The sequence below is a fragment of the Dendronephthya gigantea genome, unplaced genomic scaffold (genome assembly GCF_004324835.1).
Source record: "Dendronephthya gigantea isolate DGI-Jeju-01 unplaced genomic scaffold, DenGig_1.0 000058F, whole genome shotgun sequence".
Lineage (NCBI taxonomy): Eukaryota > Metazoa > Cnidaria > Anthozoa > Malacalcyonacea > Nephtheidae > Dendronephthya > Dendronephthya gigantea.
Window position 1 is genome coordinate 1,386,775 of NW_021163068.1, and position 27,670 is coordinate 1,414,444.

Below are 27,670 nucleotides of genomic sequence, written 5' to 3' on the forward strand. Positions count from 1 at the left end.
AAACAATACTAACATCATAATTAATCGCGCCTTGATGTTGTTTTAAGATTTGTCAGCAAAGCCTTTTTCCCTCCGGTTACAAGGACCGTTGAGTGCAAATGGCACTGGTCGTGTTGAAATATTTTTTGACGGACAATGGGGAACAATCTGTGATAATGGATGGGATTTGAGAGATGCGAGAGTTGTGTGTCGTCAACTTGGTTATAAAGACGCTGTGAGAACACTTCGAAGGGACACTTTTCCTTCAGGTTCAGGACTTATATGGTTATCTTACGTCGCTTGTAATGGGGAAGAACAAAACATCACGAGTTGTAACCACAGCCCTTGGGGAGTTTATTATTATTGTGATCATTATCAAGACGCTGGGGTGGAATGTTCCACAACAGGTATGAAAATATCATCCAAGACAAAGAATACCTAGCCTGAACACAGGCCTTCGTTTCACCCTCCCTAAAGTTCGCGGGCAGACACAAAGACGAAACAAACGTCTGAGGAAATAGTAATAGTATCACGATTTATTATTATCACGAACTCGTGTAATTACGTGTGTTGCCAAAACAAAAGGCACGCTCGCCCGACATACTCCAACAAGCTTAATTTTATTCATTTTTAAGACTCAAATGTGTTATTAATCATCAGCGTTAATTACTAAAAATGAAAAAGTGGGAGGAGGCGCTTTTGAGCCGGCTCGTACCCAGCCGATTTAATGGTAAAATCAAAGTAAACTATATAACGTCGCATTCAGACCCCACTGCAAACACCCCGCACGCTTACCTTCTTTCAGCTGACCTATAAAATAACTGAATGCAATGTTTTTTACTGTTAAAGCACCTGGGTACGAGGCTGGCTTTTGACCACATTTTTCTGAGACCTTTGTGTCGCATTTGCGTCTCCTGCGAATCTTAACGCGGGGGAAACGAAGCTCTGTGTTCAGGCTAAATAATGCCAGAAAAAAGTATATTCAATTATTAGCGATGGATTTAAAAGAAATGATGCTTCAACATCTTTTGAACGGTGGCGTACATCCTGACGGTTTTGCCCCGGTTTAATTTTAGAATTTCACCGCTTTAATACACCATTGAACTCAAAAGAACTGGAAGGTTACTTCCTGATTAAAATAGCCAAAATTGTTTACCTCCAGACACGCGTGTTTAACCTTCAGGCCGCGTGTACTTGTTGCGAGACATTCCCGCAAGGGCCATTTTAGGAACGATCATGAGGAAAACATGAGCTGTTTGGCGGCGAAGTTACATTCGTTCGGACTATTGCTTATTTTAACCATTTAAGCTCTAACTTTGTATTATCGATGCTGATTAAAGCATATATTGAACCATGACGTGCATGGTGATATTTCAAGGAAAATGTATACAGTATATTCGAAAACGATCACTACCTCCAAAAGGTTTCATGACAAAACAAAACGAAAAATTATATATTTTGTTCTTATAAATTATGTACTCTTAAAACATATAAAAAAATGTAACTGTAGTTAATGTTATGTAATATATATATTGTTGAAATATCTTTCAGAAGGATTAGATATGAAAAACGATTGATTAAATCTTCTCGTTCAACGTTTTTCATAAAAAAGGGCAATTTAATCCCAAGTGTTATACAGATAAATTTAAAATACTTTATTCTGTGTTATAATCGTAAAAATGGTGTAGAAAATGTACTTTATGCATGTATTCTAAAATATGTTTTTAGTGCTTGCATGCGGCATGTTGAAGACTTGAAGTATTGTTTTCGAAGTTTCAAAAAAACGCGTGTTTAGTTGCGTGAAAAGACTGAGTATGACTACAAGTTTTGGCTTCAAATTTGCCGCCGGAGGTAGCCTTCCAGTAAGCACGCATTCACATCCATCGCCATAGGAAGTGAGCACCTTGGGGCAAAAATCATCAAGCTGGCAGTTAAATTCTTATAGCATTTTTTTAAACTTTCTCGTTACATGTTTCACGTAGATTGTCCTGGGGCCGGTTGTACGAAGGCTGGATAGCGCTATCCACCGGATAGTGATTTTTTTAACCGTTCTAAAAATGCTTGAAAAGCAACAAAATTTTAGCTTTGGAAGCAACAATTATTAAAGAGGATCCTCAATTTAGGAACAATAAGGTTTAATCAAAGTTTCAGCCAACAACGGGGCGATTTTAGAGCGATGGAAAAATCACTATCCGGTGGATAGCGCTATCCGGCTTTCATACAACCGGCCCCTGCATTTCTAACAATCCATCAAATTTTTGTTAGCTCGAACACAGGCTGACGCAGATTTTTTTTAAGATTTTGCAGATGAGGTTGTACGAATAAGATTACAAGGGCCATCAAGTGCAAATGGTACCGGTCGTGTTGAAGTATACTATCATGGATATTGGGGAACAATCTGTGATAGTGGATGGGATATGAGGGATGCTAAGGTAGTATGTCGTCAACTTGGTTATGATCTAGATCACACATCTGCTAGGGCAATTCCTAGCCACCTTGTTCCTTCTGGTTCTGGACCAGTATGGTTATCTTACGTCTCTTGTACTGGCGAAGAACAAAATTTAACAACCTGTTCTCATAATGGTTGGGGAAACAATTATTGTTCTCACTATGAAGACGTCGGAGTAGAATGTACCACAAAAGGTATTTTTACAGTCGGTTTACAATTCTCAATTATATTGTGAGAATTTTGTCAGTGTAATTGAATTGCTGCATGTTAACTATTACATATTATATATTATATACCGGATATGTGTAAAAAAATTTTACGCTTGAATAAGCGTAAAGTTAAATGTATAAAGATGGTCCCCTATTTTCTTCGTGGGAGAAACTCTTTTCTTGGGTGAGAAAAATATTATTATCTTGCAGCTGTTTTGGTAAGGTTGCAAGGACCATTAAGTGCAAATGGTACAGGTCGTGTTGAAGTATTTTATCATGGATATTGGGGAACAATCTGTGATGATGGATGGGATATGAGAGATGCCAAGGTTGTATGTCGTCAACTTGGTTATCGAGATGCTGCTAGGGCCCTCAAAGGTGGCGAGGTACCTCCTGGTTCTGGAAAGACGTGGTTATCTTATATTTCCTGCTCTGGCAAAGAAAAAAATATTGTAAGCTGTCCTAGTAATTATTGGAGGGATTATTCCTGCTCTCATTCTAGGGACGCCGGAGTTGAATGCTCAACAAAAGGTATTAATAATTATTAGTGATTAGTGTTAGGGTCGTAGTTAATTGGGGGGGGGGGGCAGTGCGTATTCATATATTCATCTTATGCCTGACTGTTTTCTTTTGTACGCTATTGCTCCTATTGATTTTTCTCAAAATTATCGCATGCAACCTGCTGACGCTAGTTTTGTGACGAGTCGTGCCGTGCACATGAACTTGCAAGTGATATGCAAAACTAGAAACTCATAAAATTTTCAAAACAATTAAATTATGTGTTCTAAGAGTTTTCAACCACACCTGTACTGGTCAGATTGCAAGGACCGCTGAGTGTAAATGGTACAGGCCGTGTTGAAGTATTATATCATGGATATTGGGGAACAATCTGTGATTATGGATGGCGTATGAGTGATGCTATAGTTGTATGTCGACAACTTGGGTATGCAGATGTTGTTAGAACTCTTGAAAGGTACCAGGTTCCTTCTGGTTCCGGACAGATATGGTTATCTTATGTCGCTTGTACCGGGGAAGAAAAGAATATTTCAGATTGTTCTCATAATGGTTGGGGGGATCATTATTGCTCCCATTATAAAGACGTCGGAGTAGCATGTTCCTCAACAGGTAAATAAATAGTACTAGATTATATTAGGGCATAAATACCGGGAAAATTTATGATGTCAAACTTGTTCTCACGGGGTTTCCCTATAAAAGAGATTGCGACTTTGCTGGACGTGTTAAGAGATCAACTTTGCAGAAAAGGCAGTGAAAGTGGTGGTACGAAGTCTGTTCAGAGTTTAGACTACATTCATAATCCTTTTTTGCATTGTTAGTTTTTTGATGATTTTTATTGCCAGTTATTTATAAATAATGAACACTTTTGAAATAACCCCCCCCCCCACACAAATTTTGATTTCTGCCAATTGTAAATTAGAGTCCGCTGCCTTCCTCGCTCGCTCTGTGTAATCTGCTGTTAAACAATATTAACGTTCATACAAACTATAACACATGTAATTGATTTCAAAGTGAACGTTGTAGGCGCAAAATCTCTATTGTTTTACATTGTACAGATTTCATAGATTCTCAAATATGGAACATTCTTTCAGATTTTCAAGCCACACCTGTGTCGGTAAGGTTACAAGGTCCATTAAGTGGGAGAGGAACGGGTCGTGTTGAAGTGTTCTATCATGGATATTGGGGAACAATCTGTGATCATGGATGGGATATAAGAGACACTAGAGTTATTTGTCGTCAACTTGGTTATCCCGATACCGTAAGAACTCTTCGGAGTAACGAGGTTCCTACTGGTTCTGGACAGATATGGTTTTCTTACGTCGCTTGTTCTGGGGAAGAGCAGAATATAACAAGTTGTTCTTATAGATTGCATTATCGTCATTGTTCACATTCTGCAGACGTCGGAGTAGAATGTTCAACAACAGGTAAGTCCAAGATATTCACGAGAGCACTATAACCTCTCGTCAAATATAAACTCGATTATATATTGTCACGCGCTACAAATTTTACAGAAAAACGGATGGCAAAAAATTTTTCAAAATTTTTCAACACTTTTATGAATATGTACAGTATACGTATCAAGCATGTGGAAATCTTCTTTTAGTTCCTTGTGAAGAAAAACACATGAATTCGAATACCGCGGTGAAAAAGGTTTCAGTATGCAATTTTCACATCAATATGTTTGGCCCTATTACATACTTCATTGTATACTTGTAATATAGAAAAATTCTATAATGCCACATTTTTGAAAAATGCAAAAATGATTATAGAATTTTTTTATATCGTGTTAATTGTTAGTTTTTCTTCCAAGTAAAATAATGCACGAAAAGAAATTGGGGTCATCTTGCTTCTTTTCCAACTATCCGAGGCAATTGGTCATTTTGAGTGAATTTTGTACACGTATGTCGCCATAGCAACGGACGATTGGTTACTAAAACTAATACGATTCAAAAGTAGGAACATCAAATATATAAAAACCCCAATATCTCTAGAATAAATCGTTAAAATGCGTTTTTTGAACGTGTCAAAGTGATGAACGATGGAATTTTTGAAAACTGTATCGAGCCATCTTAATATGAATTGATCGAAATCCAGCTTAACAGATTACATATGGTATTGAAGTATATTAGTTTTTTGCTGCATAAGAAGAATCACGACATTTTACTCACTGCTTATGTATTACAAACCACTATGCGGCTGCCTTCGACTTGCTCAGGAGTAGCAGCTAATTACTCTGGCGCCGGAGTTGATATATCACATATTCAATCGTCCATGTTCACTATTTTTCAGCTATAACTGCACCACTCAGGTTACAAGGCCCATTAAGTGACGATGGTATTGGTCGTGTCGATGTATTCTACAATGGAACCTGGGGAACTATCTGTGACCATGGATGGGATCTAAGAGATGCCGGGGTGGTGTGTCGTCAACTTGGTTATCCATTTGCTTCAAGGGCCTTCCAAGGGAACTCGAGCCACGTTCCTTCTGGTTCAGGACAGATATGGTTAGAAAATCTCGAATGTACTGGATCGGAGCGTAATATAACAAGTTGTGTTCATAGAGGTTGGGGGTATACTTATTGCTCACATTCAACAGACGTAGGTGTTGAATGCAGTACAACAGGTAAATTGACAAATTATTAGATTAATTAACTGAATGAAGTTATATACAGGGTGTATCAAAAAAAATGTCCCAAATGTAAAATTTCCGTTTTTCAGGATATTTTGCAGAATTTGGCAAGTTTTTGTGTTCCTAGAGATAGATAAGACTTATCTGGTATACCTAGGCCAAGTTTGGTTTTTCATTAACAAAATTATGTTACCGGGGGGGGGGTGGCTCCTTTCCACTGATATTGAGAGGGCTTGCGCGCGATAAACTGTCAAAGTTTCAGGAAAAATAATGCATACTGGGAGCAACGCGCGACCCCTAAATGTGACAAATATTTCATTGCGCGCAGTGGATTAAATGCATGGTTGATTTTAGCGTGACCGATCTCATGTAAGGCTGGGCAAATGAATAAATTAAAGCGAGAAACTGAAAACAAAAACAAAGCGATTTATTCGTGATGTTAATCCCCAGCATTTCCACCATTTCATTCTAAGCAAACTGCTGCTTGTCTGAGCATACTAAACACTGAACAGCGAACCATTTGTTTGTCCATTCGCCTAGATTTGCCGGTGGTAGCGTAGGCGATTTGCAAGAAAGAATTTCGAACGAAATGGATAGTTTGAGGCAGGACAGACAAATGTGGTTCGCCGTTCAGTGTTTACCATGCTAAGACAAGCCGCAGTTTGCTTAGAATTTTAGAGTTTGCTTAGAATGGTGGAAATGTTGAGGATTAACATCAAGAATAAGAATCTTATTATTAAATCGCTTCGTCTTCTTGTTCAGTTTCTCGCTTTAATTTATTCATTTGCCCATGCAGCCTTGCATGAGATCGGTCACGCTAAAATCAACCATGCATTTAATCCACTGCGCGCAATGAAATATTTGTCACTTTTAGGCGTCGCGCGTTGCTCCCAGTTTGCATTATTTTTCCTGAAACTTTGACAGTTTATTAAAAAGCTTTCCTACTTTTAGACAGCTAAATAATATCTCAATTTCAGCTTCACATTTTCGCTCGCAAGCTCTCTCAATATCAGTGGAAAGGAACCACCCCCCCCCCCCTCGGTAACATAATTTTGTTAATGAAAAACCAAACTTGGCCTAGGTATACCAGATAAGTCTTAACTATCTCTGGGAAAACAAAAATTTGCCAAATTCTACAAAATATCCTGCAAAACGGAAGTTTTACATTAGGGACAATTTTTTTGATACACCCTGTAGATAAGTTGAAAGGTTTAGCCACCTGAATCGTCACAATGTGGTATGAATATTTTTTAGTTGTATAAACTAAAATCTAAATTAAAATTACTTTTTCTGGTTAGTAATGTATCGTGTCAATAGTCAATTTTCGTCTCGATTTGCTGGTTAAAATGGGACCACTCGTCATTACCACGATAAGCATCATTATGCGGTATGTAACTTTGTACTAATAAAGATTAGAATTCTTTATGAGTGCAAAGGTGAGAATCTTTTCATGAGGTGAAAAGCGTGGAGAAGCCGAGTGATAATATTCCTTCCATTCCACGAATAAAACGGACATTATTTGTCTTATATAACACCTAAAAATGTATACTTGAATAAATCATTCAATATACAGTAATGTCCAGAAATAACCTAACAAAAACCGCGGTTAACCTAAATCAGACCGAGGTCGAACCGCTGTGAGACCGATGCTGGACATTTATTCAACTCAGTCTGACAGACATTTCTTAAGACTCTTAAGATGTTTTCGATTTGATTATTTTGTTGTCGTTCTCAGCAGTTCATAACAATCCGTTCGGAAGCGATCGGCGAGCGAGATAAAATTTTTCCTTTGCGGTCGTCAGCAGTTTCTGTCGGGTCGACCGCAACCGAACTGCGACCGCAGTGATGGTCCCATTGGATATTTCATTGCATATTTTATGTTACATCAAAATATCATGCTATATTTTTATAGCTACGCTGTCATTATTCAACCTCATTTACGTTGATATTCTTTCTTTTAAATTGCACAACATACATGTCGTTATAGATTTTTCAACTACACCTGTGACGCTAAGGTTACGTGGACCATCAAGTGAAAAAGAGGCAGGTCGTGTTGAGGTGTTCTATCATGGATACTGGGGTACAATATGTGATTATTCATGGGATTTGAGAGATGCTAGGGTTGTATGCCATCAACTTGGCTACTTGGATGCTGTCAAGACACTTCAAAGGAACGAAGTCCCCAAAGGTTCTGGACAAGTGTGGTTAACAGATGTATCTTGTACTGGGGCAGAGCGAAATATAACAAGTTGTTCTCATAGTTCTTGGGGAGTTAGTCCTTGCACCCATGATCGTGACGCTGGAGTTCAATGTTCCACGACAGGTCGGTACTTATAATACATTAATATTGTAAAGCCATTAAAGCTACTTTGGGTACAATAGTTTTGTTAAAATATCTTATTTCTATTTATTTACTAGAAATATAAAAAAACTGCAACCTTAATAATTCCCAGGGGCTACGATCTTTTTTTACTTAATGAAAGCGAACTTACGCAAACACTAAGTGGGTAATGCATGTATTTTATACACCTTGTATGCGAAGTCCGACCCCTTTTAAAATCAACCCGTTACTACATGGGGCCGGTTGTAAGAAAGCTTGATAGCGCTATCTGGCGGATAGTGTTTTTTTTCAATCGCGTTAAAATCGCCCGTTGGTGGGTGTAAACTTTGATTAAATCTTAGGATCCTCTTCGATAATTGCTGGTTCCAAAGATGAAATTTTATTGCTTTTCAAGCATTTTCAGTGCGGTAGAAAAAAATAACTATCCGGTGCATGGATTGCGCTATCCAGCCTTCTATTAAAACATCTAAATCATCTTTACGGGTGATTGCTGCATTGGAATTCGCAAAGTTTGGTTGTAAATGTTATTAGCACAGTTTTGAATTTAAAAGACCGTGAATTTGATTATCAAATGCGTTTTGTTTACAAATGCTGTATATATTTTTTTACATTTCAGGAACAAAAGTAACCCCGTATGTTTGTAACCAAAAGTTTTAATCGGCGTATGGATACTTTTATTCCAAAGTTTGTCGCCATCTATATAGGCACACTCTGTGTCTGTGGTGCTGCTGTTCGCGTATATTTCTGTATTAATTTTACTGCCTAAGAAAACGTTTTTACGCTTCTTTTGCAGCTATAACCGTGTCCATCAGGTTACAAGGACAATCAAGTAAAGAAGGTACTGGTCGTGTTGAAGTATTCTACAATGGCCAATGGGGAACAATTTGTGATTCAGGATGGGACTTGAGAGATGCTAACGTTGTATGTCGTCAACTTGGTTATCCTGATGCTGTCAAAACTCTTGAAAGGAACTTGGTTCCTCCTGGCTCGGGAAAAATATGGCTAACCAATGTTGGTTGCACTGGGAAAGAACAAAATATTACAAGTTGTTTTCATAGTGGTTGGGGGAAAGCTCAATCTTGCTCTCATTTTAGCGACGTTGGAGTTGAATGTTCTAGGACAGGTAAAAATATCTAAAATCAATGTAGGATAGCGTATATAGCAAATGAATCTATCTAACACTACTAATAACCTAGAAACGAGTTAATGAATGGCAACATTTCAGACCCTCGTAATTATCGCTACTCTGGTTTTAATAAATGAAAGTAATCACCACACAAAGATCCAACCCAATTTCACGACCCAACGTTTCGACACTCCGGTCTAGTGTCTTCATCATGTAGGGGTCTGGTTGTGATGACTTTAATTTTCTTTTTTAATTTTTCAATCTTTGCATTTTTCTTTTCTACCTCTTGCTGCAACTCATCTTATGACAATTTAGGTGGTCACATGCAATTTGGCATGAAAAGATTTTTATATTTTTCAAATAAAAGAAAAAAATGTTACAAGACCATCTTAATCTCTAGAGAAGAGGGAGTCCATAAAATATTTGGAAAAATTACAATTATTCGGTGTTTTGGAAATTTCTTGAATCTTGTGGGTACTGCGTTATTCTCCAATCTAGTTTTTTGTCCACTTCTGTCAATATCGCTTTCCTTGAAATGGTCTGAGCATATAACTGAACTCTTGCTTGGGCACCAATCATTGCGATGATTTTTTTATCCATTGTTTTCTCCTATTTTCATCAGTTGGTAAACTAGTAGAGATGGTTTTAAATTAATTGTTTTAAATTAGAACTCAAGTACTTTACTGTATTGTTATAATGAGTTATCCCCGAGCCGGTGCGGAGCAGCTTGCAAAAGTAATAATTCTGCTCGGATTACACCCACGATGTGCAAATCATAGAGATTACAAATAATCCTAGACGAGGCATCGAGAAGAAACTGGGGAGTGCGTTAATGGGGGGCAAATCCATGTGCTGGATGTTCACTCATTCACGATGTCCGTCGGTTAGATGGCGGCAATGGAGGCCTGAGGCATACTGCAAGAAAGCTTACATGATCCGCCATCTTGGCTTCATTCATTAATGAGGGGAAGTCAAAGAGTGAGCGTTCCAGTCATTTGAGTTCACTGTTGCAAACACATGGCCGTTGCCAGTTCCTATGACTACAGTGCTTCCATTTCAAGAAAAATATTTCCATACCTCTTTTCTCATATACCACGTACCTTCCAAACCCCTTTAAAGTGCCCTTAACCCAGATGAGTTTTCTAACTATCATGTTACCATCCCAATTCTTATACCTAATTTCGTTTAACCGAGGCAAGGGGTTGCTTTATACATGTAGAAAGTAGTATATAGTATTATAGTGTTTATACCTTCATGCTTGTAGTGTAAATCTGGGGCCAACGCATTTGATGAACCACTTTTCGTACAAAAAATGCTCTAGAGAATTTCCTTTTTAATGTCTTCTCTTCATCCTTACTTCCTTTGCTATCACTACGTGGTTTTCCTTTGTTTTCTCCAACTTTCTTCTTTTTTGCACAGCGAAAAGCACAGCATTGAGCCCTCGAACTTTCGCCGTCATTCCAATATTCTAAAGGTTATAATTCAATAAGGTTCAATTTTTTTTCTTATCCAAAAGTTGCCTTTGAGAAGACATCATCAGAGTCTTTTCTCAGCAAAATGATGATAAGGTTTGCTTTGCTTGAAGATTTACAACTTAAAAAAATGATGTGAAGCATACTCATTGAAAATACAAAGTGTTTAATACACTAGTTTTTATAACAGATTTACTCTTCCACAAATTAATTTTTCTTTTTAGTATAACTCATAATAGAAAAATCACACAATATACAATAAGTTAAAACCACGGATCTTTAGTGTTGGTTTTCGCTTGTCCACTAATTTAAAAACATATTTGAAACGAATTTGAAAGAATGCTCTTGGTATATCTTTAACTTTTCATGTTATTACAGCCAGTAATTTTAAGCTTGGCATATAAATTATTTTGTATTTTTCGTTGTGCTATGTTGCATCACTTGCATGGAGGGACTTAAAAAGGGACTTATTGGATTCTGTTGTCTTTTTCTTCAATGTATTAAATTATTGTTTAGCATTTGCATTTTTAAATATTATATTATTGTTTAGCATTTGCATTTTTAAAACTGCTCCATATATAAATATACTGCTCTATACAATGACATTCTGTATAAACTGCAGTAAATTATCCTCAGAGTATTTTGAAAACTAACCTCGGATTTGTCCAGAAGCAGTAATTCTATATTTTGAATTAATCCTGTACCGAAATATCAAAACGAGCTCGCTTTGAGTGGTTATAAGACCCTTTCCGCAATCCCTTGCGCCCCGCAGAAAAATAATTATCTCAGTAAATAGAGAATAACGCCTGTATTCTAAAACCTAACTCACACTCAAACTCATTGAGTGTGAGATCCTAATCTTTTCATATCGTTTGAATGGCGGTATTTCCAGCCGAATAGGGGCTTGATTTTTAGTGATTTACCTTATATCTTTCCATGTATTCAGAGAAAATTTTCTCATTGATCAGCATTAACAAAATTTATATGTCACACTCAGTGAGTGTGAGTGTGAGTGAGCTTTTTGAATACAGGCGTAAGTATCTCAGTAAATAGAGAATAATTATCCCAGTAAATGGAGTATAATTATCTCAGTAGATAATTACTATCAAACCGATAGAAGCGACTGGGGGCGAGTCAGGTATCACAACAGCAAAAGCTAAAGAAAATAATGGCTCTCAAAAATCACACTACAAAATTTATGTATCTCATCGTGTCGGGGGAACACGTTTACGCGTCTTTTTAAGCTTCTAAAATGCTATCTAAATAAAGCTAGAGTCTTTATGAACCAGCTCAGACGTAGCGATTTCCCTATGCTGCCAACAAACAGAAATTGGAGCTGTAATGTGTCTAATATTCTCGGTGTATATACTTTCTTATACAATCTCAATCGTAAAAATATTCTTTCTCGGGAACTGGGCATCAAAAACTGAACCTACTTGGGCATCTCTACTTGTCCTCAAATTTTTAGTGTTTAAAGATCGATAAATAATGATGTTCTGGACTTCTCAATTATGGGTTACATAAAAAAACAAATTTTAGCAATTCCCTCTCATTTTTTATATATACTTGCGGATAAAAACAAAAATCTAGTCCGGCTTGTTATTGCCTAGCTTAGTAACCACGCGTGTTTGATCTATTTTTCGTTCTTGAGCACTATAAATGAAGTTAAACTACCGCAAAATTTAGCAGCGTTCCGGTGGTCGAAAGGTAACGAGCTCGCACTGCTTGCGCATTATCCCGGTTCGATCCATTATATATTATTGAACCTCTAAAATACCGTTTGGTTAGGTGTGGGACAGGTTTATTTTTAAGTGTATTTGTCTTTAAAAATTTCCGCAGCCGGTGACAGACTAGTTTCTTGTCTTTAGCTGCAAGTATTTCTTATACGTTACGGCATTTTACTACGGAGTCTATAAAATTAGCGCTAATTCTAAATCGTGCTTGCTTGACCTTAATAATGGCCTGCATTTCTTATATGTGTGTTTCTATTTAACAATTGGTCGCCGAAGGTGAGCGAGGTTATTACGAGCCTACATTCATTGAGGCGAGCTGGTAATCACCGAGCCTGATGCGACTAATTTGTTTTAGTATAAATTTCGAGGTGTTTACAAATAGGAATCAACACAATTTCATAAAAATTTATAATTATTGATAATTATAATTATTTATAATTACAAGTTTCTTATTTTGAGAAACGGCAACAAAAAGCTATAGTCACTCTATCACGCGAGAGACGGTGAATCTTGACCAATCAGAATGCAGGAAAATCAATAGACATCTCGAAATTTGTACTAAAACTGTAAAGAAACGGGAATCGGTTTTCTATTTTTAACTATAAATTAATGGCAACAATCACAAGGAACAATTGTATCCATATTTCGTTTTTAAACGAATACAATATTTATTTATTCATTTATATCCACACATTTTTACAGTTATACACGCGTTACTCAGGCTACAAGGGCCACTGAGTGAAGATGGAACTGGTCGTGTTGAGGTACTCTACAAAGGACAATGGGGAACAATTTGCGACAATCGATGGGATATGCGAGATGCCAGGGTTGTATGTCGTCAGCTTGGTTACCACAACGCTGTGAGGACTCTTCAGAGGAGCGAGGTTATTCCTGGTTCTGGACCAATATGGTTAAACAACGTTCAATGTACGGGAGAAGAAGAAAGTATTAAAAGTTGTTTACATTATGGTTGGGGTGTCAGTTATAGTTCGTGTTCTCATGATCGAGACGCCGGCGTAGAATGTTCAGGTGACTAAGTGGCGTAGCCAGAATCGATGATTGGAGGGGGGGCAAATTCATAAATTCATGTTAATAGACTGTAGAGAAAATTGATTTGAAACGAAATTAATGCTACGTATCACGAATATATGAATATGCACCCCCCCCTGGAATTATCGTGCTAGCTACGCCACTGGGGTGATTATTTAAATAGGACTTTAAGCAGGGCAATGATAAAGGGTTTGTTATTTATGCGTACAATTGTTATATATATATATATATATATATATATATATATATATATATATATATATATATATATATATATATATATATAATTAGAAATGCATATGACTAGATTTGCATGGGATTTCAATCATATTACACAAAATATGCAATTCTAATTAGACTTTAAGTTTCATGCATTTAAGCAATCAACAGGTAACGTACAAATAAAAACACGGTTAAATTACGCGAGCTATTAGTTTGTTGACGCGTTTCAACGTTTGAAATATCCCGTGAGGAATTTGCGTGCGTGCACGCATTTTCTGCGCCTCGGGTTTTAAATATGATAAAACGCTCCTTCTCGTGTTTTGAATACTTCTTAAAATGTTATATTCACGAAAATTTTCCCATGCATGGACGTAACATTTTAACCCCGATATTTGTTCGAGTGTAAGAACGTATTAAAAATGTTTTTTCTATTGCCTAACATTTCAGAGAGACTAGATGTAACAGTCAATTGCTCCAGTTTTATCGCAGTAAATCTTGGTGATGATATAACATGCTTGTGTGAAGCAAAAGGTGGAAAACCTCCAGCCAATGTGACATGGTATAAAGATGGTGTCCAGTTTGGTGACACAGAACAGGAACAAAACGTGTTGACTCTCAGTAATGTCAATGAAACAGATATTGGAACATACACATGTACAAGAAAAAGCCAAACTTTTGCGAACGAAAAATCAATTTACGTCGATTTTTACGGTAAATATAATTCTAAAAAATACATTAAATAAAAATGGGTAAACACAAAAGGTGGGGATTTTCGATTTTGGGCTGCGAGCAGGCTAGGGATCTTATTGCGCCACTGATTGGTCAAGCCAAACTCGTACACGGGTAATGTCGCTGTAAAGCCAGGGGCCAAAGGAATACTGACAGTAAAGCTTGGCCTAGGGTTTTTGAAGTAAAAGTTACATTACATAATTATTTTTTCATTACACCTGAACACTCGCTTGCGTTTAGAAAAAAAAATGTTGTACAACAAAATCGTTTCGCCAAAGGGTCTGGGAATTCAGCGAATCAAGTTTGTGGCGAAGATCCTTTCAGAGGATTCTCACACAATGGAAATTTAAACAAACATTTGTATACACTAATTGTACTTTCGAGACGAAGACTTTGCTTTCCAAGATAAAGTCATAAGAAGTATTAAGCCTTTAAAAAAACGTCACGTTTGTCTTTTGTTTGGCAAACATAAACAGTTAAACTAGCCATAGAAACGATAGTTTATTTTAAACAAATCACATCCATGCACGGATTTAGCTACTTAACAATTAGTTACCGAAGACCAGGGGCCGGTTGTATGAAAGCCGGATAGCGCTATCCACCAGATAGTGGTTTTTTCAATCCCTTTAAAATCGCCCGTTGTTTGCTAAAACTTTAATTAAACCGTAGTATTCCTAAATCGAGTATCCTTTTTAATAATTGCTGGTTCCAAAAATGAAATTTTATCGCTTTTCGAGCATTTTTAGAACGGTTGAAAAAATCACTATCCGGTAGATAGCGCTATCCGGCTTTCATACAACCGGCCCCGGGTGATAACAAGCCTTTATTTTCTGCGCCGAAGTAAAAATTTCGAGGTTTTTACAAATAATAATCATAATAATATATCATTAAAATTTATAACTACTTCAAATTTCTTAGTTGAAATACAACATCAAAAAGTAGTCTCCCTAGGGATTGATTCGACATATCAAACTAAACTAGGCAACAACCTTTGGCCGTAGTTTCACCGCTTGTATTCTTAAAGTTCACTCAAACCCAAACTCATCGAGTACGCGATCTTAATCAAAACACAATGATTTCACGACTTGTATTTCTACTCCAAAAAGTTTTATCATAAATCTTACCATTGAGTAAGGAAAGACAACATGATTGATGTCGCTCTTAATGAGTACGATGGTGAGTTAGTTTGTTGAATACAGGCGTTGGGCATGCATTCCCCAATTTTTTTTACAACTTGCATCTTTTAGGCATGGTTCATACTTGTCCTAAGGATCGGAGGTTCCAGTTTTTTTTTAATTCACTAGTGCGCAAAATGCTTTGTCTATCGGAAAATGACACAACGGATCCCCGATTCTTAGGAGCAAATGTGAACCAGCAGGCCTTATGATACATATTAATCTTTCAGAGAAACCAAATTTAACAATCAATTGTTCGAGTCCAGTCACAGTTAATAATGGTGATAAAGTAATATGTCTTTGTGAGGGAAAAAACGGATACCCGCCAGCCGATGTGACGTGGTATAAAAATGACGTCCAGATTGGCGAGACGAAAAAGAAAAAAAATGTTTTGACTCTCAGTAACATTAATAGAAATGTTGGTGGAACATACGTATGCGTGGGGAAAAGCGACTATCTCACAGATAAAAAATCAATTGAAGTGCTTTTCAACGGTAAGTATAGATTTAATTTTTATCATTAATTTTGCCATGCAGGCATGCAGATTTGCAAGCACAGGCAAAAATCTATTGCTAAAATCTCGAATTAGCTTTCCTTAAAGAAATGTTTAATTCCCTTTATGTCAAAATACATAAAATGTGTATGAAATATCGAAAAAATGTTTCTTTGAATTATCCAGGACAAAATGTCCTTGAAATATCCAAGACAAAACAAACCTCCTTGAAGTATCCTGGACATGAAATGAAATGTCCTTGAATTATAGAGGACAAAATGTCCTTGGGATATCCATGCAAAATGCTTTTTAATTGCCCAAGACAAAATGTTCTTGAGTTATGAAGGGCAAAATGTTCTTTAATTATCCAGGACAAAATGTTCTTGAATTATTCAGGGCAAAATGTCCTTGAAATATCCAGGAAAATTGCCCTTGATATGTCCAGGGAGAATGTCCTCGAAATATGCAGGAAAAAATGCCATGGATTATCCAGGGCAAAATGGGCTTGAGTTATCCAGGAAAAATGTCTTTCAATCATCCACTGACAAAATGTCCTGTAATAATTATTCAGAAATATCTTAATTGAAAAGGAAACGCAGGAATCAGGAATTATATAAAATGAAATAGCTTATTCTATGGCGGTAAGTAAATAAAGCGATACGTTTAATGAATTAAACTTCAAGTAAAGGTACTCATGCAAACAATAGGTTTTTATGCGTCCTTTCCTTTTCGCTGCTGAGGTTATGTGCACACGAGCGTCGTTTTCAAAGGGTACGAAGTACGAAGCTGGTGCGAAGCGCCGGTAGGGGTACTAATTCCGCTCGGAGATATATTATACACAGATATTTTGACTGAACATTTTATGTCATGGACGGTCAACGTTGGATGGTTTTGTTATGTGTGCCCGAAATTTGAACGAGTAGAGACTGGTATAAGGAACGACGGAAAATAAGCAACGTGCTGATCGCTGGTTTTAACTTGGTGGGGACTTATATACGCGTCACTAAAAATAACGCCCATCGTCCTTGATATAATTAAATAATTGCGGTTGAATTTTGTTTCGCATTTTCACAATCACCTACAAGCTGGCAATTATAAGCGGTGCAACCATACAAAGCATGGTTCGGCTACGTGGTTACCTTTTCTCATATAGTACTGTTATTACTCCGGTGTCAGCGACGGAGTTCAAAATTCAAGACTTGGACGTGCGGCACGCCGGAGTTAACGCCAGAGCAGGCGTCTTGTTCAGTATATTCCTGATAAAAACTGTTTTAAAGACTATAGCGTATTGTTAGTTGGTGCGTTTAAATACGACAGATTTGTATTAGTGTTTAGTGTTCTTGTTAAATTCATCATCAACTTATATGACACAAACAAAAAATTCCAGGGAACTGAGTTTATCTTCATCGCTCATAATTTAGTTGCAGATAAATCTGTCCGAATAATTATATGAATATGCAACAGAGCATTCATGCCCGGCTGAAACAATTATGTTAGACTGTTAACCAAACTAACAGGACACAAATAACAGGTAAAAATTCAAGAAATTTGCCGCCAAACGGAAATGCAGTTGACTGACAGGTAAGTAAGTATATTATTGAAAAATTTCGCTATTTTGAAATATAATTTTCACTTATTTTTTCGCGAACAGTCTTTAAAGAGACATTTGTTTTTGTTGAATATTTTAATAATTTTTAAAAAACGGCAGCATTCGAAGTGAAAAGTATCATTGTTTGAACAGCCTATAAACACTTTTTTGAATACATTACCCTTGGAACCATGGTTGGAAGCCATTTATTTTTGTTCTGATACATATTTCAAACATTTTCTTCTAAAGAATGCTTAACTAGAAGAGGTAAAGAACTTCGTACTTTAGGTCCAAAGAAACAGAGGCTAAAGCCCCCTTGCGTTTGACCGCAATCTCTCGTGCACTCTTGTCGACTTTGATGTAGCTCAAATTTTAAAGAGAGTTGATGAGAGTTCGTGCCCGTTTCGTCGGTCATCGGAGATGATGAGAGTTGTTCAACAAGGTATTACAAAATAAATACAAAACAATACTAATTTTAGTTTGCTCTTTGTGCATGATTTATTTCCTTCTTGTTATCTGGATCATTAGCTGATCGATTATGCGACTGGTCCATTTTCCCAAACTCGTTCAAAGGTTTCGGTCTACTTGTCCCAAAGGTCATGATAACCACTTGTTTTATTAGTAACTCAGGGTCATTTGACGTGATCATTTATATTTAGGCACATGTAAATAAGCTGTCTCATCGTGGGTGGTTATTGACGGTAGTTATTTAAATACATTTTATTCTTTCCATATTTTAGTATGCATTTGTTGACCCATTTGTCAAATAATAACAATTTAGAAGCATTTACATTGTCTGCGCGTAAAAAACGTGACAGTGGAACGCAGCCCATCTTCGTTGTACTTTTACGTACGTATGTTTAGTATTTGTAATTGTCCATTTGTATTGTCTTTGGCGCCAAATTTGTTACTATATCTGTAACTTGTAATTTGTTCCCTAGAATGAAACCGCGCTAGAAGCTGGCGTAAATCTCAGTGGAGTGTTTGAGAAAGGTGCATAGTTACATCAGTGTAAAGCCGGGTTTCCACTTGCGAATTTTTTCGCGCGAAGCGATAATTTTCGAAGTCACGCATGCGCATCTCTCAAATGACGTCACATATGCATGGCGATAATATTCGAAAGCTGTTCGCCACGGCGAAAGCTGCGAATGATTTCTACTTTTTCGCGACGAAAAATGTCGCTAGCCAATCAGATTTCAGTGTTTTTGTTTGTGCATAATTAATTTGTCGATAGCAACTCAAATAACGAGTTTGCTCATGAAAGGAATGCAATTTCCCAACCATCTACCCCGCAGACAGCCGATAATTTTGACAAAGAAATTTTCTTAGAAGAAGTACGAAAATATCGATTTTTATGGGACGTAAACAGTGAGAGTTACAAACAGCGACCGGTGAAACAGAATGCTTGTATTTCGCGCGTTTTTTGTGTCCTGTGGAAAACAATTACCCATTCGCGCGAAATATTTCGCCTCGAAAATTATCGCTTCGCTCGAAAAAATTCGCAAGTGGAAAACCGGCTTAAGGTCCTTCACGATGGAACAAATCAACATACTGCATAGTGAAATAATGGCCGTCGTAAAATCCTGATTCGTTCCACAGATAAACCTTCTGCATCCGGTTTGTTAACTCCATTCCTTGAATTCGGAATTTTCATGACAAAATTTCTATAATTATGAAAGGCTGGCCAATCCCATCAGGCGGCATCTCGCTATTCACTACTCAAGATTTCGTCCAGAAGGGCTGAAAATATGGCATTTAAACGCAGCGAGGATAGCTTGGCCCTTTTATTTTAGTAAATCTGAATTAAAGACCACCGTATTCGCCTCACGCTCCTCGACTTTACGACGCTTTTTTCGATTCAAATAATTTGCCCATTTCTGATCTATAAATTTGGACATCATTATTCATAGTATGATTCGGGAAGCCATTCAACGAGGTTTTTGAGAGCAAAACAGCCGAACTAAAAGGCTGATGAACGAGCCCTATACTGGTGGAGCCCACTCTCTCTTTATATGGCTGACGTGATTCGCCCTTAATATGCAGAATATAGCTAAGAGTGTGAAACATGGCCTTTATATCCCTAATATACTGATGTTTACTTTTTAAAGGACATTCCATGAGAGTTAAACATAGTGAGAAAATAGATAGGATTTCCGCCCTGTACTATTTCAGGTTCATTTAAGAGCAGATCTCTCATTTATCTCTAGAGCAAGTATGAATTAAACGCCTTTGTCTGCAGCGTTAATGGTAATTATTGTTAACCAATTTTCGAGAAAAAATCTATCATGTTAATTTTGTAATTAGCACAAAATTTCCGCCTTTGTTTATAGTTTTAGAGTTACCTTCCCTACGCTATTGTTATAATAGAGCACTTTTTATACATTCCTTGTATCCAGGAAGTTGTTCGTATAGTATTAATAAGTTTTAGCCTTCACTTTGATCTGATGTAATTCAGCGCTATCGATATCTAAAGCGCATTCGAGATCTACAGGGTGCCCCAAAAAAAACCGAAAACTATTGAAATCACTCATTGTTAAAATTTGAATGCCGTGTGCACGAATTTTAACCCGTGGGGATTTAATGCAACTCAGTGAAATGCTAAATGCTTTGTGTTGCTAGAGAAAGGGGACATGTCAAAGGTCATGGTGATTGAGATGCACATTTAAATATTGTTAATAAATATCATTTTCGCGTACGAGCAAATTTTACTGCATCATATGCATGCATAAAAATGCTTATGGTAAACATTTACACACTTGTGGGTCCCAACAGAGTGCTTAGGCATTCAAACTCTAACAATTACATTGTTATGGGTGATTTCAATAGTTTTCGTTTTTTTTGGGACACCCTGTGGAATATGGATGGCATATATTTTGTATGCACCGTTTGTATTACTTTAACCTTTATTATAGAGGCTTCCATTTAACGATATAGCGAGTGGGTCCATGCAGACGGAAAGGTAATTTTGCAAGCATATTAGCGAACCGTGGATTAGAGCAGTATAGAACACGCGGTAAGTACCTTTCTGCTAGAATTATAGTTGAGGCTAGTAGTTACGGTCTATTTTTCAGGTAATGATAAAAAAAGTGATTATCCTACAACCTTGCATTGCCATTCAATTTCTAAAATTCATAACGATTTAAACTTTTCGATATGAACCATGCACCGTCACGCGTAACAACGTTTGTAAATGAAACGCAGCTTTTATGGCATGCTGTATTTTAGCTATTTCATACTTTCACGATTATAGTTTGGTCTACATGCAGATTCTAAATTAAAAGAGTACCTACTACTCATGAAGGCAGGTTTTCTTAATGCAATAGATCGTTTACCCTTCATTTCATGAACAATTTGAAATTCTTATTTCATTCAAGTGACTCTTTGGCTTTGCTGGTTCACAAAATGATGAGTCTCGCCATTATTACTGGCGTAATTTTTGGTTTAGATTTTGTATCACACCATTGTGAAGGTAAATATTTTTTTATATAATATTGTTTTTCATTTACGCCTGTATTCTAAAAGCTCACTCAAACTCATTGAGTGGGAGATCTCATTCTTCCCACAAATAAGAACTTCATTTTCAGTGCTTTACCTTGGATCTTTCCACTAATTAATACAGAACTTTCTCATTAATGAGCAATAACAAGTTAAAATTTCTATGTCGCACTCAATGAGGTACAAAATTTGATTTCCATGGGAATGACATCGATCAACACACAACATCCATACAGCATGTACAATTTGACTAAAAGCCACCGAAACGTACAGAAATGTATGAATAAAAAATTCAAACTATTACTAAAATGAATATTCGCTTTATGAAAAACTTTTGGAGGAGAAAATTGATTCAGCTTGCTTGCAGGCTTCGAGATTATCCATGATAGAGATTATTCTAGAGGCAAACAGCGCGATGGGACATAAGAGATGCTAGGTTGTCGTCAACTCAGGTATATAGATTTATACTTTATTCAAGCTGGATTTTTTCTGGTTCTGAAAAAATATGAGAGGAAAGAAATTACAGGTTTTATTTTTGCTTATTTAATTTTCACCCTAAAAGTGCCCCTCAAATGTAGTTTTCGCCCCCCTAACAACGTGTTCCTTCCCGCGTTCCTGTGTTTTACCAATGTAAACAAATATGTCCATAGTTTCCCGGCGATTCAAATATAACAATGATTTCGGAAGATATGGTTGAAAAGCGCTCTAGAAGGAATTTTTACCTTACCTACTTTTTTCACTCCTTTTGTATTTTCAGGTACTGTATTTTTGTCAATATATCGTATTTCCTCATCTGTCACTTTGACAAAAACACCTGGCCGCCATTTTGAAAATTCGCTTATGTGATTACCGCTTAGTATTGCGAGGTCGATCGACCAATCAAAGGTTAATTGAAAAAGACCGAAAATTCCTTGTTCTTTATAGTTTTAAAACACGTTCCCCAACTTGCTTACAAATCCGTGTTTAATTATAAGTTTATGTTCTTTTCCACTTGGTCTGTATAAGATAACATGACCCCTTTGGTAAATGGTCTTTATTACACATATTAATAGCAGATACGCTAAATCATTGATGTGTTTACACTTTTTAAGAATTATACATGCTCATATAATTACTCATATAAGAGTCGAGGCTTCTATTTAACGATAAACTGTAGCGAGACGTTCCAAACGAAAAGGTCGTATTGCAAACAGATCAGCGAACAGTGGACTAGCAGTATATAGAACACACGGTAAGTACTTTTCTGCTAGAATCATGCTGGCTGCACCTTTCTATTTTTTGGTTAATGATAAAAAGAGTTATTATCTTGTAATTTTATCGGCTGTGGAGCCCTTTTGTTATGAATTTTTTTCAAATCTTAATGCATCCTATCTCGTGATCGCAGTTTTAACTTAAAAGGTCCAGAATTTACCCAAAATGGTTCTGTGCACATTTTATTGGGCACTTTCACAAAAGAGCTTTATATTGGGCACTTAATTACTTTGTATAGGCATTACCAGGAATAATTGACAAAGTGTGTCGCTTAGCCTCCTCCGCAGGCATCTCTTATGTATTTATATTAGGCATTTATATTTGGCTTGGGTTAGTTATGTCGGGTGTGTGCGAGAGATCTCTCCCGCTTTCTTCCTCGCTTTCCCCGACACAGCTAACCCAAGCCAAATATATATGGCTAATATAAATACATAAGAGATGCATCCGCAGGAGGTTAGCTGTCGCTTCTGCTGGCTTATTTGAAAAATATTAATGTTTCACTTTATATTTAATGTTGCCACTAAGGCAAGAACATTGCACCGGCTTCGCAAAAGCGTAGGTTCGATTCCTGCCGGAGGACCGATAGTTAACTCATTTTTCTATCAACTGTTCGTTTTGGTAGCTTGTATAGGTTTAGATGTTAGCAAATTTAGAAGTCATAGTGTTCGAGCAGCAACTACATCCTTTTTAGCGTCCAATAACTGTAACATTAAGGATATAATGTTGTCCGCAGGATGGTCGAATGAACAGACATTTCAACGGTTTTATAATAAACCGAGCGAGGAGGAATTTAATTTTGGCGCCTCGGTGTTAGAGTGCTATACAAACGTTAATTGTTCCCAGGATATAAAATATACCATATATGTAATATACTTCTCTATATATCGAGATATCTTTCCTCTTGGTTTTATCACGCTGGCTATAGTTAGACTGGTTTGTGTATCTCTGCAATATTAAAATTAAGTATTGCTGCAAGATAAAAATTGTTTACTAACAGCTTGTTGCTCCATGTTATTTGATCAATAACAAATTTTTAGGAACAGTTCAACTTTCTTAAAGTAATATCACGTTTTTCAAATAATCAATAGCGCTGGGTTGAGCGAGTGGTCCAGTTTTTCGCCTTGCAGCAAAGATTGTGTTAAGGAAAGGCGAATATATTGTTTCTCTTCAAACCACGCTGACTATCCTGGGGCATCGTCGCATGGCGTGGAATCTCAATGGCAGAATTGCACGAACGAGGAATGTTACAGTAGGTCCTTTACTTCGAGCACTTCAATTTATCGGATATCAGTGACATACGTAGATCAGTGGCTGAGAAGTTGTCTTTTCCTGTCGTGACTCGTGTAAGTCGTGTTGCGTGGCGATGTCTTGATCCCACACTGTGTTGACCAGTGTTGGCATGTGCGGTGATGCTGAGTCATTCGGCCACATTTGGGGCAAAACAAATCTTTTAACATTTTCAATGATAGAGACCTTCATCCTGTAAAAATACGAATACCTGCCCGTCCTCCCCACGGACCTCTACGCTTATGAGAGAACCAGTGACACATATATAGCTAATTGTATGAGTCATTGACTAGAACGCAACCAATGACCTAACCCCGCAAGCTAGCCTTTTCCACCTTCGCTCCACGGCCCACGATGGCTTGGCAGGTTGCCAATAGCCTTTCAGAAATACAACCTCTGAGCTCGTTTATCCTCGTTAAACGCCTATATTTTCTCGTTTCAGCTGCTGTTGCTGGTCACTGGGGTCGCTGGTCCTCTTGGACAGAATGCGATGAAAATTGCAAGCGTCATCGATCCAGAAAATGTTCAGATCCCGCCCCGATACATGGCGGGAACGACTGCTCAGGGGTTGCGAAGGAAGAAAAAGATTGCTACGCCAACAGTACATGCAACCCAGGTTTGTTTTTTGGAACAGATCATTTCAGCTTGGTTAGACAACATCTTGTCTCTGCCTGCTCATCATGTTTGAAGAGCGTTTTAGCTGCTCAGGCGAAGTCTCGTTAAACTAATGATGGAATATTCTCAGTTTTATTTCTTGGTAGATAACTGTGATTGTCCATGTATTGAAATACATCGTTCGACACAACTTCGTAGGATTAGTTTGTTCTTTGATTAGTTTGTCCATGCATGAGGGTATAGGAATAACAGGTCACTATTCTAAACCAGGAGCGGGAGACACAGGAGGGTTGGGGGCCCCTCCCAGGCCCAAAAGTAAATTTGTTCTACCGCCCCGTTGATTTAGACTCAACCTTGTAGTCCCAGCTAGCAGTTTTATTTTGGAGTAAATATGAGGCAATGACCAAAATCATCCAATATCATTCGATACTTTCCAAGCATCCTTGATCTTCGAATGTTTACTTAAAACGGTTTTATTCCTGTGGAAAAACTGCTGCTTGTTCACATTCTTACGTGACAAATTTTTGAAAAATTACCGATAAATTTTCATTTAGGTGGAATTTGAGGCAATTCGTGGCCGATCTTTTTATTCTGACATGGCTTTGGATGACATCCATTTCACGGAAATGCCCTGTGGTAAGTCGCTACACTCTGGGATAAACATGATCATTTTAGTTCATCGATGGTTCTCAAATTAATGTACATCTCTGATTGACTCTGAAACTACTTAAGGGACCCCGACTGGTTCTTCTGATAGATGAAGGGCCTTTGATAAGACCAACAATGCCTTGATCCTTCAATAAAACATGATTCTCGCGATGGTAGAAATTGGAATCATTTTTTAATGCTAACAGTGGTTTTGCATTTGAAACATTGATTCAACGAGAATGCAAGTTGGCAAGCAAAGGTTAATTTTTCTGCATGAGGGATTTTTGTTGATGAACTATCAATGCTTGGTCAAACGTGAACAAGAGTTCTATGCGATTTAAACCGAGTTGACTGGCCATTGATCTGAATTTAGGACAACATTTAACAACCAACTTTCACTGTAATTTTTTGAATATAAAATTAAGTACACATCAATGACTTTTGTGTCCATTAACAAAGATATATCCTTTAAGTGAACTTTCTACAGTAAAGAGGGGCTTATGTTTTGAAACAAAGATACTTTGTTACAGCAAGCTTATCTTAAACGAGCTTTACAAAAGCTCTTTGTTCAAATGACAATTGTTCGGTTCTTGAAATCAACACACAAGGCAAACGTCAAACACAGCTCTTCGTATATATTTAGGTATTCAACACTTGGGATGTTTTAACGATCGTTATAAAAGAGCTTGCTTTGCCAGACTTGGTTGCGAATCTCTGGGATAAAATAGACTGGTATGACATGCAAAAGACCGTCAGAGAATACGCCTGTGTTGCTTATGACAAAGGATACAAGGTATTTATAAAATTATTGAAATGCCAGACCAGTGCAAGGCTTTCATGTTTGTCTAAGGCCTGAGTAAAGTCAATTATAACTGGACCATCCACAACATGGATATTTTGAATCAATTCCTCTCATATTTACGGTGATAATACTGCATTGCGTTAACCTAATATGAATTTCGCTTCAATTTTTCAATGAACAAGCATTGATTATGTTGTTATTTAGTATTTTGCTGTGCAGTTTTACGGAGAGTGTTGGGGCGCAAGAAGTATGATTGAATATGACAAATATGGTGCTTCCAACGACTGCTGGTCTGGTGTCGGAAAAGATTTCACGAATTATGTTTATAAATTCACGAAATAAGATACGTTTTATTTTCATTCTATCTATATCTCAGCATTCCCAATATTTTGGGATTAAGCCACTAGTAGGTAGGAAGTTGCATGACAAAAGTCACAAAGATTGGAAAAAAAAACTTGCGTTCGTGCAAATCTATTCTTTTAGAGAGTTTACCGTTCAGTATTGTATATATATTTATTTTAATTTTTGAATAGAAACAGCCTACTATTGCGTTTAATGATTATTTAAAGCGAATAAGAATAATTGACATCTATTAATATTACCACTGATATCAAAGCGAGTATCATATTTCTAATGCAGACATAACTCTAACACAAACATATCTCTAATACAAACATCTCTCTAATAGAGACATCTCTCTAATACAGACATCTCTCTAATACAGGCACCTCTCTAATAAAGACACCTCCCTAATACAGACATCTCTCTAATACAGACCTCTCTCTAGCACAGGCATCTCGCTAATACAGGCATCTCTCTATTACAGACATCTTTCTAATACAGACATCTCTCTAATACAAACGTCTCTCTATTACAAACATCCCTATCTCTACACTACAGACATTTTAACTTTTGATTGATGTGAACGAGAAAATAGCTATGATGTAATGATGTATGCGTGATCTTATCTGAACGTCCATAACTTATCTACTTGTTCGCATCTATCAAAATAAGAACTTGGTCGTAATACAGACATCTTTCCAATACAAACATCTCTTTGACATGACTGCACAATTCGTCAAGTCAAGACAGGTTGAAATTCATCCCCAGTTTTTGACCCAAATTATTAAAAAGGCGTGCATTTATTGAGTTCGTTCAATCATCGAGCCAAACACAAACGAGAACTCTTGGCTGAGTTAAAACTTTAAGCTGACTTCAAAAGACAGTTGACAATTGACATTATCAGAAAATCATGTATCAGCACACATAAACCTGGGCCTAATCACACTTGATCTCTGCCAGTCGAGATGCAGAATTTGTAAAGGTACGTTCGGTGCACTGTTATTATTTTATCTCTGTTCTGGCATTACACTAGTTTTCCCACAAGACTTGATAAGTGAGAGGCGAGATTGCTCAACTAATGGTGCTCAAATCTTTCAACCTTTGTAGATAACTGTCATTTCACGGCGGAAATACTGTCAGTGGGTCTGCAAATAAGGATGAAATGCTATTGGAAACACAAAGGACCCTCAGAAACAGGAAAAACTGGTATCAATCAATACCATATTACTAGAACGGGTAAGAAATACAAGTGATTCGTCATCACAATTTCTCAATATTATAATCATCACACCAGATATCACCTTTATTGCATTCGTCATAATCGTTATCCATCGTTGTCCATAATTGTCCACCGTTATCCATCGATCATACATTATCATACATAACTGTTTTTTGTGGTCCATCAATATCATCCAATGTGTATACATTATTATCCCTTAACATCAATTATCATCCCACCTTGGTCACCTGCTATCGTTCCTCTTTATATTAAAACCATTTGCAACGATGCCAAAGATATT

At 37.1% G+C, this 27,670-nt stretch overlaps 3 protein-coding genes across 4 annotated transcripts; all 3 read left to right on the forward strand.

Annotated features, from left to right (window-relative positions):
* Window positions 1–2,951: 2,951 nt before the first annotated feature.
* On the forward strand, window positions 2,952–8,207 carry LOC114529946 (deleted in malignant brain tumors 1 protein-like). The gene is made up of 6 exons (XM_028551513.1): window positions 2,952–3,168; window positions 3,427–3,762; window positions 4,245–4,577; window positions 5,443–5,775; window positions 7,769–8,104; window positions 8,200–8,207. The coding sequence occupies exons 1-6, from the start codon at window positions 2,952–2,954 to the stop codon at window positions 8,205–8,207; spliced, it is 1,563 nt and encodes a 520-aa protein (XP_028407314.1).
* Window positions 8,208–8,993: 786 nt separating this feature from the next.
* Window positions 8,994–21,662, forward strand: LOC114529964 (scavenger receptor cysteine-rich type 1 protein M130-like). The gene is made up of 7 exons (XM_028551536.1): window positions 8,994–9,245; window positions 13,156–13,482; window positions 14,173–14,436; window positions 15,860–18,152; window positions 18,370–18,411; window positions 18,652–18,703; window positions 20,623–21,662. Exons 2-4 carry the CDS (start codon window positions 13,266–13,268, stop codon window positions 16,150–16,152), a joined length of 774 nt encoding a protein of 257 aa, XP_028407337.1. The 5' UTR covers window positions 8,994–9,245; window positions 13,156–13,265; the 3' UTR covers window positions 16,153–18,152; window positions 18,370–18,411; window positions 18,652–18,703; window positions 20,623–21,662.
* Window positions 21,663–21,678: 16 nt separating this feature from the next.
* Window positions 21,679–26,462, forward strand: LOC114529965. 2 transcript variants are annotated; one of them, XM_028551537.1, is made up of 6 exons: window positions 21,679–22,436; window positions 23,545–23,705; window positions 24,186–24,359; window positions 24,913–24,994; window positions 25,650–25,799; window positions 26,013–26,462. In XM_028551537.1, exons 3-6 carry the CDS (start codon window positions 24,265–24,267, stop codon window positions 26,148–26,150), a joined length of 465 nt encoding a protein of 154 aa, XP_028407338.1. In that variant the 5' UTR covers window positions 21,679–22,436; window positions 23,545–23,705; window positions 24,186–24,264; the 3' UTR covers window positions 26,151–26,462. The 2 variants fall into 2 exon arrangements, with proteins under 2 accessions (XP_028407338.1, XP_028407339.1); XM_028551538.1 differs by lacking the exons at window positions 21,679–22,436; window positions 23,545–23,705 and adding an exon at window positions 23,727–23,799.
* The last annotated feature ends 1,208 nt before the right edge of the window (window positions 26,463–27,670 follow it).

Excerpts from the sequence above, each read along its gene's own strand:
- LOC114529964 (XM_028551536.1), top strand. The coding sequence starts at position 13,266 with ATGCGAGATGCCAGGGTTGTATGTCGTCAGCTTGGTTACCACAACGCT. Across the intron at positions 13,483-14,172 it reads CGCCGGCGTAGAATGTTCAG|AGAGACTAGATGTAACAGTC; the intron begins GTGACTAAGTGG and ends CTAACATTTCAG. Across the intron at positions 14,437-15,859 it reads AATTTACGTCGATTTTTACG|AGAAACCAAATTTAACAATC; the intron begins GTAAATATAATT and ends TTAATCTTTCAG.
- LOC114529965 (XM_028551537.1), top strand. The coding sequence starts at position 24,265 with ATGTTCAGATCCCGCCCCGATACATGGCGGGAACGACTGCTCAGGGGT. Across the intron at positions 24,360-24,912 it reads CAACAGTACATGCAACCCAG|GTGGAATTTGAGGCAATTCG; the intron begins GTTTGTTTTTTG and ends ATTTTCATTTAG. Across the intron at positions 24,995-25,649 it reads TTTCACGGAAATGCCCTGTG|GTATTCAACACTTGGGATGT; the intron begins GTAAGTCGCTAC and ends GTATATATTTAG.
- LOC114529946 (XM_028551513.1), top strand. The coding sequence starts at position 2,952 with ATGAGAGATGCCAAGGTTGTATGTCGTCAACTTGGTTATCGAGATGCT. Across the intron at positions 3,169-3,426 it reads AGTTGAATGCTCAACAAAAG|AGTTTTCAACCACACCTGTA; the intron begins GTATTAATAATT and ends ATGTGTTCTAAG. Across the intron at positions 5,776-7,768 it reads TGTTGAATGCAGTACAACAG|ATTTTTCAACTACACCTGTG; the intron begins GTAAATTGACAA and ends ATGTCGTTATAG.